Source organism: Nyctereutes procyonoides, unplaced genomic scaffold, assembly GCF_905146905.1.
Source record: "Nyctereutes procyonoides isolate TBG_1078 unplaced genomic scaffold, NYPRO_anot_genome, whole genome shotgun sequence".
Lineage (NCBI taxonomy): Eukaryota > Metazoa > Chordata > Mammalia > Carnivora > Canidae > Nyctereutes > Nyctereutes procyonoides.
In genome coordinates this window covers 164,160-176,962 of record NW_026575112.1, presented here as the reverse complement: position 1 = coordinate 176,962, position 12,803 = coordinate 164,160, and the positions used below count along the sequence as shown (strand labels likewise).

Sequence of the window (12,803 nt, the reverse complement as noted above, 5' to 3'; positions counted from 1 at the left end):
AGAAGCCCATGAGAGTATGAACATTACAGAACAATTTTTTGGATAATCAATGGCCATCAACATCCTGAAAGTCATGAAAAAGACATGAATTCTCTCTCTTTTCCTTATGAAATTTTAAATTTCATATGAAACCAATATGGAGGACCATGCATATAGAGAAAATAGCCTAGGAAACCATGCTGAATTCTGACAAACTCACCTCTAAATCAACATTTATTAATATCAGACTTATTTCTGCATTCCTCCAATGTTTACACTTAACACAATTTTATGTACACTGTGAATGACAATAATATGTCAGTTTTGATAATATAGTTTTATGTGTAGAATAAAGCAGTCCTAGCAATTAGAGTCCATTCCTGGGGTAAAGCATCATTAGATAGGACCCTTTTATGTACCTAAGAGCTGCCTTTAGAAAATCCTTGCTATGTTAGGACTTTTATGCCTCAACATTTATAATAGGTAGCAACATACCAAAAAAATATTTTCTCCAGCATCACTACCCCAAGTTTGCTTTGGCAATTGCTTTGTTGACTGCCTCTTTCACATCCTTGTTCCGCAGACTGTAGATCATGGGATTCAGCATGGGGATCACTGTGGTATAAAACACAGCCACCATTTTTCCCTGCTCCACAGACTCTTCAGTGGGACGCCTGAGATACATGAATATGAGAGTCCCATAAAACATGGTAACAGCTGTCAAGTGGGACCCACATGTGGAGAATGCCTTCCTCCTGCCATCAGCGGAGCGCATGCGTAGCACAGTGACTACAATGAGGGTGTAGGAGATGAGGACCACAGAGAGAGAGTATGTGAAGTTAATTCCAGCAATAACAATCATCGTGTATTCTTTGATGTGGACACCCCCACAGGCAATCTTGATGAGAGGAGGGTCTGCACAGTAGAAATGGTTGATTTCAAGGTTTCCACAGAAGTACAAGCCATATGTCCATAGTGTACATATTAGACTAACAGAGAACCCATAGACATAAGGCACAGAGATAAGCCGAACACAGACGGTCCTGGACATTTTACTGCCATAAAGCAAAGGGTTGCAGATGGCCATGTAGCGATCAAAAGCCATCACTGCCAAGATATAAACCTCCACGTGCACGAGGGCAATGAAAAAGTAGCACTGCACCAAACACCCCACGTAGGAAATGCTTTTTGTCTCTGATAATAAGTTTTCCAGCATTTTGGGGGTAACATTGGAAGAGAACCACACATCCACGAAAGACAGATGACTCAAGAAAAAGTACATAGGGCTCTGAAGCTGAGGACTGATGCTGATCAAAATGATCATGCCAATGTTCCCTAACAGAGTGATCATGTAAACTACCAGGAATACCACAAAAAAGAGAACTTGAAACTCCTGACGACTGGTCAAGCCCAGAAGAATAAATTCTGTCACATCTGTGAAATTTGGCATTGCCTTAACATAGAGCCAATCTGTAGTACCTATGGGGAAATAAAACACATGAACGGATCTGTTTTTATTCTTGAAACTTTTGAGCCACATTTATCCTTATTCTAATTAAAATAATCAAAAATCAATGCAATTTTGTCCCATGTCCATGATTAGAATATATAGGCTTCATTGTTTCCTTTAGTAGGTCTTATAGGTATTAGTTACCACAAATATATATTGGTTTTTTTTATCAGTAAAATAGACAACTCTGTACATTGTTATCATGTATTATTAAAATTGGACTTTTACATTTTGACAGATTATTACACTAATGTTAAAAATCCCAAGACACAAATATGAATCATATCAGACTAAAAGTCAGGGAATGGCTAAATTCTCTCCAATTTATGGACTTACATAATAAGTTGATGTTACAATCTAGTTTTTACATATTTGCCATACCTGTTGTCAGCATATGCCATTATATGCCTTGAACATATGAAACCCCTAACCATATTTTATTCCATTTAGCTAAACATTATGCTTGTCTGTATGCTGTACCCACTATCAAAATCATGTCTACAGGTAAATCTTGTGACATAAAGTTTAGGTGACATGTTATTTCAGATTCCACTGGTTTTCAAAAACAATCAGTTCTACACCTTCTTATTCATGTTCACACTTAATGTTCTCTCAAGGAAAAGGTTTCCAAATAATATTTTCCCTATTTACTACACTTTACCAGCTTTTTTCCTTCAAGAAGTAAAAACTTTCCATAAATTCTTAAGGTTGTATCTGTAGGATTAGCACCATCTTAGGGAGTTGAGCTCTCCATAATAAAAGTGTTTAAAGGATATATTACTCTCTTATCAATGGGCCTTTGTTTATAACTGCTTACCTTAATTGATTTACAAACACCAAAGCTAACCATATGGCAGATATATTTGTTATATCTAGAAGTTCTTTTGGTTTGTTTCTTTAAGAGAGGAAGAGAGGGGTTGGGGGAGGCAGAGAGAGACAATCCGAAGCAAGCACTACACCCAGCACAGACCCTGACAAAGGGCTCGATCCCACAACCCTGAGATCAAGACCTGACCTGAAATCAAGAGTCAGATGCTTAATCTACTGAGCCACTCAGGCCCCCCTATATCTAGAAGTATTCTAAATTCTGGATATTGACAGTGAAGAAGATGTGGAAGATTCTGGCTTGCATCATAGTCTATTTTCATTGAAAAGGGTCCAAACATAAAAATGAGATACTTTAGGAAGTGGACTGACTGTGACAAAACTACAATATGCTAGGAGGATAAGAGGAGATAGAGTATAGACAGAGTGATCCAAGACTTTTTGGAGGAGGGTACTTCTGAATGAGTGAGTGAGTGAAACAGCCAACTGTGTAAACATATGAAAGATGAAGGGCATGGAATGCAAAAGCTCAAAAGGAGAAATATTAGCTTCTCATGGTAAAAAAGAGTGTTGCTGGAGTTATCCCATTATATATTAAAAAATATGCGAGCTCTGTGATTATATCATGGCCCCCTGCAACTAGTAGCAGGAAGAATTCAGGAAGTGAATTAATCTCTATGAACTATTTTCTTACCCTGAAAAATGTTTAATAGTGGATTAAATATGCTATTAATTGGGCATGTAATATAATAGGCATCAAAGTTTTAACTCTAATACAAGTTTCCTCTTACAATAGATTTCCATGATTGTAAACTCATCGTTTGGCTCTTTTCAAAGGTGGAGATACTGAGTCAGATGACAGTTGCAATCTGGCGTGGGAATAGAGCTAAGGGCAGGGAGTTCCCTATGTAAAAACTCATGATCTCACTTGATGAACCCATGATCCTCCAATTAATGAATTTGACTTGGATTAATGGTACTACTTTATTGTTTTAGGTATAAAACAATATAAATATATTTTATAAAAATGCAAAAGGTGAAAAAGCATCAAGATCTAAGAAACATAAACTAATACTACTCCAAATTTTTTTTATTCCTTGTGGGAGTGTGCATTTCCTTTCCTCTACACATAATCATTAGCTCTGTGGTAGCAGAGTTTGTCTCATTCATCTTGGGAACTCTTTAAATTGCCTGGCTTGGATGTGAAGTATAACTGATACGCAGGAATATTCACAGTTAGGACTCTTTTTAAAGTGCTGCGATCTCTAGGTCAGCTCTATATAACACATTATAATATTTCATAAACCTAAGACAGATTTTTCTAATGACAACAGTCTCAGCTTTATAATATCATAAGAATAGCTTTTACTGAGTGCTTACCGAACCTTTTGCATGAATAGGTTCTAGGAAACAGGTTCTGTTAGCATCATTACTTTGCAAAGAGGAAACCAAAACATGGGACTAAGGATCATTACCACTGATATAGTAACCTCAACTCCATTCACATCTATTTTAAAACAACAATGTGGGCATTGCAAATATCAATGATATTTGCAGAGAAGAGTGAGAAGGATAAAAAACAAAGATAAAACTTTATAAATCTTCATTGTAACGAGCTCATTCTTAAGATGTTTTGAAAGGTTAGAGAATTCCCCAGTAATATAATATCATAAAATAAAGCACTGTGATTACATATAAGTCTACAAAGTCTCAGTCTTATCTTCAAATGGATAAAAGTGAAAAGATTTGACTGCATTAATCTGTATTGCAAGGGGTATACAATTTGCAGACCTACCTTCAGCAGAGGAGGTCATCACATGACAAAGGCTCGCTATTTATAATAGAATTTTGAACACTAAGAACATTGAAAACATCTCCCCAGGGAACTACCCAAGTAATTATGAAAGGAATAATGATTCAGCTGCCAAAAACATCTCAGGGGTAAGAGAAGTTAAAGACTCTTCATTAGAAGGGTAACACTTCTAGTAAAATTAAGAAGTCAAAATTCTTGATAACATGGTGTGATCTCTCCCACCTTCATATGGGTTCTGTTTTCTTTGATTCACACTTAGCAGTTATGCATCTTGGGAAAATATTCTTGGTTTGCAGCATGATAAGGAGAGATTTTATGTTGGAGATGCTTAAATATAATGAGGGTGACGGGTGTAGAAATAAATGTAACAATAAGATTTATTTTTCAAAGTATATTCTCGCCAAAAGGCAAAATTGCTTTAGGTTCTACCAAAGAAGCTAGATTCATAGAAATTTTGAGCCTGGAGAGACCTTGGAGAGCAGTGACAACGAACTAAAAATTTACTGGATGAATAACAAAAAACAATTTATCCAAGGTGATCCACAAATTAATTTGAAATTTGATGAACTCAAACAAGGAACATGATGTCTTCATTCTTCAAGTAACACTAACTATCAAAAAAGTAAATAGAAATAGCTTTTGGAGGGGAAAAAAAGATAGAAAGAAAGAGAAAGGTAACAAAGATCCAAATCCACCTACTAGCCCATTACTAGTATTAAAATGTTTTAAAGTCATACTTTGAAATTTATTAGTTATCAACAACTAACTGGCATATCAAGAGTTCTCCAATAAACAGCGAATAAACAGTTATCTTGACAAAGTTACTTTTAACTAACCCCAAAAGTAACATGGAGTTAAATCTTAAAGTCTTTAGGGGGTTTAAGCACTGCAACTATAGGCACAATGTTACAGTACTATATTTAATCTCAATTAGTAATTTGTTTAAATGCAAATAGTCTTAAAGTGGTGCTGATCACATGCATTTTTCTGTGTTAAATGAGTTCATATGTATTCCTGGCTCCCCTTGAAGAAAATGAAAAGTCAAAAATGGATACAGAAGAATGTTTATTCTCATATTACATCAATGTCATTTTGTATTTACATCTTTGCAGATAAATTTGTAATTACATAAGTAGTGTGGTAGTTGTGTATTCTCTACAGCAAAACAGCAGGTTATTAATGTATGTATACATGTATATATTGATAGAGACTTTAAGAAGTCCATATTTTAAAGTTGTTCCTCAGGGGCATATCTCATGAAATGAAGTATTGGAGACACCAAATTATGTTTACATTATCATGATGGGACACATAATCATTAGCATCAAAAAGACCACCTTAAACACTTTATGTCTTTCAAATACAAAAATCATTTAAAAATATTTAACTACTATATCTTAGTCACATGTGTGCAAAATATTCCACATGAATATACTAATTTATTTTATTTAGCAAGTGGAATCAAGAAAGCTGTGTTTTCAAAATTATGCATCCATTCACTGACTCTGCCCACTCTTTGGTCCACTGAAGACACTGTGGCAGAGGCAAGTCTGATCACTGGTCAGCTAGGGATTGGGACATGGCAGTTCCTGGAATCTGTAACAGAGAGACACATACCATGTGGTATCTCTCTTAGACACTAAAAAAGTTGAAAAGGGATTACATGCAAGAGGATAGCTAATTTCAATGTAGCATTCTCTAAAAAGGCCCACCTTCATATTGAAGAAAAAGCATTTGTTTCCACAAAAATCTCACAACCATTACCAAGACCACCAATATTATGTTGTCATACTAGAAAACTATTTTTGCCTCAATTTACTCTCCAAATAGGCAAATCTATAAGCATTTCCCATACTCATCCATTGCATTTTTTACTAAGAAAAACAGTCATAGGGATCCCTGGGTGGCGCAGCAGTTTAGCGCCTGCCTTTGGCCCAGGGCGCGATCCTGGAGACCCGGGATCAAATCCCACGTCGGGCTCCCGGTGCATGGAGCCTGCTTCTCCCTCTGCCTCTCTCTCTCTATCTGTGACTATCATAAATAAAAAAAAAAAAAAGAAAAAACAGTCATAATTTAAGCCCTATATTTGAACAATTTCATTAGTGTACCTGTGAATATTGTCTCCAATAACTTTTTCAACTAATTAATTTATTAAGTTTTAATTAATCCTGACTACTCACATCAATAGGGATAGATTTATCACTTTTTCTCTAAGTTTGAGTCTCACTATTTTACAAAAACTGTAGCTTTTATAAAAAGTCTCTAAGTGATGTACTGAACCACAACCTGTTGTCAAATGCTTATGAAACACAGAAAATAATATTAACTGAATTTTATTTTATTTTGTTAAACATGTTCTGCTGATCACTTTGCTCATGGCTTCTTTCACATCCTTGTTCCTCAGACTGTAGATCATGGGATTCAGCATGGGAATCACTGTGGTATAAAACACAGCTACCATTTTCCCCTGTTCCACAGACTCCTCTGTGGGACGTCTGAGATACATGAATATGAGAGTCCCATAAAATATGATGACAGCTGTCAAGTGGGACCCACAGGTGGAAAAGGCTTTCCGCCTCCCTTGCGCCGAGTGCATCCGTAGAATGGCAAGGAGAATGAACAGATAAGAAATGGTCACTACAGTCAGGGAATATGTGAAATTAATACCTGCAAGTATGATCATAGTGTATTCTTTTACAAAGGTCCCAGCACATGCCATTTTGATGAGAGGTGGGTCTGCACAGTAGAAGTGGTTGATCTCAATATTCCCACAAAAGGACAAGCCATATGTCCACAGGGTTGCTGCCAGACTAGTCAGAAAACCATATACGTAAGGGAAGGAAATCAGCCGAATACACACAGCCCTAGACATTTTGCTGCCATACAGCAGGGGCTTCCCAATTGCCATGTACCTATCAAGGGCCATCACAGCAAGAATGAAAATTTCCACATGGACAAGGGCAATGAAGAAGAAACACTGTACCAAACAACCAGCATAAGAAATCGTTTTTGTCTCAGATAACAGATTTTCCAGCATTTTGGGGGTCACGTTGGAAGAAAACCACACATCCACAAATGACAAATGGCTGAGAAAAAAATACATGGGGCTGTTAAGCTGTGGACTGACCTTAATCAACACGATCATGCCAACATTGCCCACCACCGTGACAATGTAGACTGCAAGAAAAATGGCAAAGAGGAGAACTTGCCATTCCTGATGACTGGTCAGTCCCAAAAGAATGAACTCTGTCACATCGGTGAAATTGAGCATTTTCTCAATTCAGAGTCAACACGGGTTAGCAATCTCAGTAATGGCTAGAAAGAAATAATTTAAAAGTCAAGTGTTGGTTTATTAATTTAACTCTTTACCCACGCTTCTTTCATCTTTCTTTATTCACTCTCCGTGACTGCACTCTGCTGTTCTCACGGCACATCTCTCCTAAGCACTTGCCATGGAGCAGGCTCTCTGAAAGCTACTGAGGTGCCCTAGGATGCCAGTTATACTAAATATTGTGATTGAAGCATACTAGTACTAAATATTGTGCTCAGCCAAAATTCCAAGACTATTTCATTTTTTTAAAGATTTTTTTTATTTCAGACACACACACACACACACACACACACACACACACACACACACACAAAGATCCTATGTGAGGAGGGGCAGAGGTAAAGGAAGAGAGTAATTCATCAAGGAGCTTCCCCTTGGGCATGGAGCCAGATGCAAGGTTCGATCCAAGGACCCTAAGACCATGACCTGAGCCAAAATCAAGATCCAGCTGCTTAACTGACGGAGCCACTCAGGCGCCCTTCCAAGAGTATTTCTTAAACATCTCTTTTTTCCAATAGAGACATGTTTGGTAGTTTCATATTTTACAATATTTACAGTTCTATTTTGACCCATAGCATAAATGATTTTTTACCTTATCACTTTTTCTTTATAAGTATATTGTCAATAATTAGGGATGGAAGCCATTTAATCAAATAATTTACCAGACCTAAGTGTCTGAGAAAATATTACTTTTAATCTCACCTAATGCTTGCACTCATTTAAATTGACACTGCTGAGGATTTACCCCAAAGATGCAGATGCAATGAAACGCCGGGACACCTGCACCCCGATGTTTCTAGCAGCAATGTCCACAATAGCCAAACTGTGGAAGGAGCCTCGGTGTCCATCGAAAGATGAATGGATAAAGAAGATGTGGTTTATGTATACAATGGAATATTCCTCAGCCATTAGAGATGACAAATACCCACCATTTGCTTCAACGTGGATGGAACTGGAGGGTATTATGCTGAGTGAAACGAGACAATCAGAGAAGGACAAACAGTGTACGTTCTCATTCATTTGGGGAATATAAATAATAGTGAAAGGGAATAGAAGGGAAGGGAGAAGAAATGTGTGGGAAATATCAGAAAGGGAGACAGAACATAGAGACTCCTAACTCTGGGAATTGAACTAGGGGTGGTGGAAGGGGAGGAGGGCGGGGGTGGGGGTGAATGGGTGATGGGCACTGAGGGGGACACTTGACGGGATGAGCACTGGGTGGTATTCTGTATGTTGGCAAATTGAACACCAATAAAAAATAAATTTATTATTAAAATAAATAAATAAATAAATAAATAAATAAATAAATAAAAATAAATAAATAAATAAATAAATAAATAAATAAATAAATAAATAAATAAATAAAACAGGGACAAACTGACCACATGGTCATCAAAGCCAAGGAGAAAGGAGTAAACTACTTGTACACATCCATATAATCATACATAATCCCTAGATGTGGACTCTTTTTTTCTACTAAACATTATTGACTCTTATATTCTAGAGTTTAAACATATGTAAAATAAAGAGATTAAAGTCACCATTTATAGTGGTAATTAAAATTTCTAAAACTGTAATAAATTTTTACAGATTTATAGGAGAATCAGAAAGTGGGGAATGATTCAGTCTACTTTGAGGATCCAGTGGAGCTCTGGGAAAGTTTCTTGGATATTTTGCACTCATTTTCTTTTTTTTTTTTTTTTTAAGATTTTATTTATTTATTCATGAGAGACACACAGAGTGAGATGCAGAGACACAGGCAGAGGGAGACTCAGTTTCCCTGTGGGGAGCCTGATGTGAAACTCGATCCCAGGACCCCAGGATCACGACCTGAGCTGGAGGCAGAGGCCTAATCACTGAGCCAGCAGGCATCCCAGCAAGGACTGGTTTTATACTTGTTTTGCTTCTCTTTAATTTCTCTATGCCTTACTGTGATGTAACTGTAATAATAATACTCACTTCATTGTTTAGTTAGGAGTATGAAAAGAGATCTTACACATTCATGCATAATAAATACATGGGGCGATTATTATTAAATGCACTCTTGCAAATTATAGTTTCCATTAATAGTTTGTAATAATCAAATAATCAAATCTCTATAGAAAATCTCTCTCTCTTTCTCTCTTTTTCTCTTTCCTTCCCATTTCTCTGTCTCTACCATCTGCACAAATACGCACCTACACACACAGATATGTATGGAATAAATAAAGGTAATTATAAAGAATAAGAGAAAATAAAATCTAAGATGCAAATTTAATCTGACAAATCAGATACATTTTTATACCAACCTGATAATGAAGAGAAATATTCCCAGTAAGAATGCAGAAGTGAAAAGCAAATGCTACATACGATATGATAAACAGGGCAGCCCTGGTGGCTTAGCTGTTTAGCGCCTCCTTCTGCCCGCAGCATGATCCTGGAGACCAGGGATGGAGTCCCCTCGGGCTTCCTGCATGGAGCCTGCTTCTAACCTCTGCCTCTGCTGTGTCTCTGCCTTTCTCTCTCTGTGTCTCATGAATAAATAAATAAAATCTTTAAAAAATATGATAAACAATGTTTACGAGACAAGAGAGAACCTGAAAGTCCACAAGAGAAGTTTCCCTTAAATGGTTGCCTTAGAGAAATTAAAAAAAAAAAAAAAAAAAAGAACCAATTAAGAAGCGTTCTCTACAAACAACCCTAGGGGCAAGTAGCTCTCTAGAGGAAGAGAATTTTGTATTAATAGCAGATTTTTACAATTTTGCTATTCCTCAAACTCAAGTTATTTTGAAAGTGTCTTGGGATCAAATAACACAATTGGCTTTGGGTTTGCATCACGTTAAACTTGGTGATGATGTCACTCAATCTGCATGAAGCAATCTTGTGTGCTGCAGTCCACAGTCTTGTGCCACTGGGCTTTTTCAGTGAAAGATGAAATAAGTTATCATTCCCTACAACGAAAACTATAGCATATCAAAGCAGAAAAAACATATCTGCATCACATCATTTTCTGCAAGGGAAAATAAGAAAATTAATAATAGCAACAATAAAGCATATATTAGATTTAGCATGTGCTAATTTAACTTAATTCTCATAACTACATCTTGACATCATTACTATAAATATTTACAGACAAGAAACTTAGAGCCCAGAGAGTTTCAACGACTTCTCAAGGTTACACTTCTAATCAATCAGGGACTGGATTTCTGAATCTAGGCATTGGTTCCAGTTTGGACTGCTATTCATCTCATCCTATTACCCAAAAGTAACTATTAATTGTGAGGATAAAAATTTCAATTTTTGATCCAAAATGACTCAGAGTTTATAATACTGATATTACAGTGATGATCACAACAGAAATGGATTCTTCTCACATGGAGCTTAATGTACAGTGAGACAACACTCTTAAAACAGAGTAATTAGAAAAATAATTGCTTCTGTGCAAAAGAAAAATGTATTCCCCAACAGAGAAATAGATAAAAAGCGTAAAAAAGAATTGAAATAATTCAAATGCCCGAGGAGTGTGTTGTAATCTTGGACTTCACTAATACTCAAGAATATTTAAACTTTATTTTTTTTTTCACTTTGCTAGTTTTTTATTTATTTATTTTTTAATAATAAATTTATTTTTTATTGGTGTTCAATTTACCAACATACAGAATAACCCCCAGTGCCCGTCACCCATTCACCCCCACCCCCCCGCCCTCCTCCCCTTCCACCACCCCTAGTTCATTTCCCAGAGTTAGGAGTCTTTATGTTCTGTCTCCCTTTCTGATATTTCCCACACATTTCTTCTCCCTTCCCTTCTATTCCCTTTCACTATTATTTATATTCCCCAAATGAATGAGACCATATAATATTTGTCCTTCTCCGACTAACTCACTTCACTCAGCATAATACCCTCCAGTTCCAACCACATTGAAGCAAATGGTGGGTATTTGTCGTTTCTAATGTCTGAGGAATATTCCATTGTATACATAAACCACATCTTCCTTATCCATTCATCTTTCAATGGACACCGAGGCTCCTTCCACAGTTTGGCTATTGTGGACATTGCTGCTAGAAACATCGAGGTGCAGGTGTCCCGGCGTTTCACTGCATCTGTATCTTTTCGGTAAATCCCCAACAGTGCAATTGCTGGGTCGTAGGGCAGATCTATTTTTAACTCTTTGAGGAACCTCCACACAGTTTTCCAGAGTGGCTGCACCAGTTCACATTCCCACCAACAGTGTAAGAGGGTTCCCTTTCCTCCGCATCCTTTCCAACATTTAAACTTTAATAATAAGGAAAATTACTGGCTTTCAGGTAGACTAAGTTTTATACTGTCTGCCAAGATACAGCTATGTTGGGAAAGGATTTCTGCTGTTGAAGATGTAGGTAATTTGAAGTTATAAAATTCAAATTAAATGTAGTGAAACTGGAAATAATATAGTACAATAACAGAGCCCACAATATTAAACCATATAATATTATAAATGATATAATCATGTTGGTTATTTTATGTGACAATTACAAAAAATATTCTCAAAGAAAATTCCTAAGAACTCCTGGAAAGTACAATCAAGTTGACTACTCTGAAACACACACACACACAAAACACATAAATATACATACACACATATGTATACTTTTGTAACATATACGTATATGTGTATGCATATAAACACATACAGTGCATGCATAAATCTGCTTTCTTTGTGAAAAACATAGCCTTATCTTTTAATATTCTTATAAACTATTGGTAAACAAAGAAAATGAACAGGACTTAAATCCTGAAAAGGCAGATTACAGATTTTGAGCATTCACAATGAAATTTAACATTTTGTGCCTTTAAATCCTTCTTATCCTTCATATAAAAGCATTTTGAAACTAAGGCAATAGTATTATAGAAAAACAGGGATGCCTGGGTGGCTCAGCAGTTTGGCGCATGCCTTTGGCCCGAGGTGTGATCCTGGAGTCCCAGGATCGAGTCCCACGTCAGGCTCCTTGCATGGAGCCTGCTTCTCCCTCTGCCTGTCTCTCTCTCTCTCTCTCTCTCTCTCTCTCATAAATAAATAAATAAAATCTTAAAAAAAAGAAAAACAAAGGATAGAGCATAAAGAGCATGTGTTACGAATGAATGATGATGTGTTCATTTCAAAGTCAGATATGAAACAAGGTACATAGAAATGTGCTACAACTACTAAGGGTTCTGCTACTAACTGCCACCAAACACAACTGTACTTTTTAAAAAGCATAAAAGAACAAATTTATCCACATCTCCTCCAATTTTCTAAAGATAACTTATCGAAATATATTTATGAAAAAAAAATCCAAGTTCTAAAACATCACTGAGATTCTGTGATCACCTTCTGATAGTTATTGTA

At 36.5% G+C, this 12,803-nt stretch overlaps 2 protein-coding genes across 2 annotated transcripts; both read right to left on the bottom strand.

Annotated features, from left to right (window-relative positions):
- Window positions 1-499: 499 nt before the first annotated feature.
- On the bottom strand, window positions 500-1,429 carry LOC129514894 (olfactory receptor 5M9). The gene has a single exon (XM_055333586.1). It carries the CDS (start codon window positions 1,427-1,429, stop codon window positions 500-502), a length of 930 nt encoding a protein of 309 aa, XP_055189561.1.
- A 5,036-nt stretch (window positions 1,430-6,465) lies between these two features.
- LOC129514942 (olfactory receptor 5M3) lies at window positions 6,466-10,145 on the bottom strand. Its single transcript, XM_055333633.1, has 2 exons — window positions 10,137-10,145; window positions 6,466-7,401 (listed from the first exon to the last, which is right to left on the bottom strand). The coding sequence occupies exon 2, from the start codon at window positions 7,396-7,398 to the stop codon at window positions 6,466-6,468; it is 933 nt and encodes a 310-aa protein (XP_055189608.1). The 5' UTR covers window positions 7,399-7,401; window positions 10,137-10,145.
- Between the last annotated feature and the right edge of the window lie 2,658 nt (window positions 10,146-12,803).

Excerpts from the sequence above, each read along its gene's own strand:
- LOC129514894 (XM_055333586.1), bottom strand. The coding sequence starts at position 1,429 with ATGCCAAATTTCACAGATGTGACAGAATTTATTCTTCTGGGCTTGACC.
- LOC129514942 (XM_055333633.1), bottom strand. The coding sequence starts at position 7,398 with ATGCTCAATTTCACCGATGTGACAGAGTTCATTCTTTTGGGACTGACC.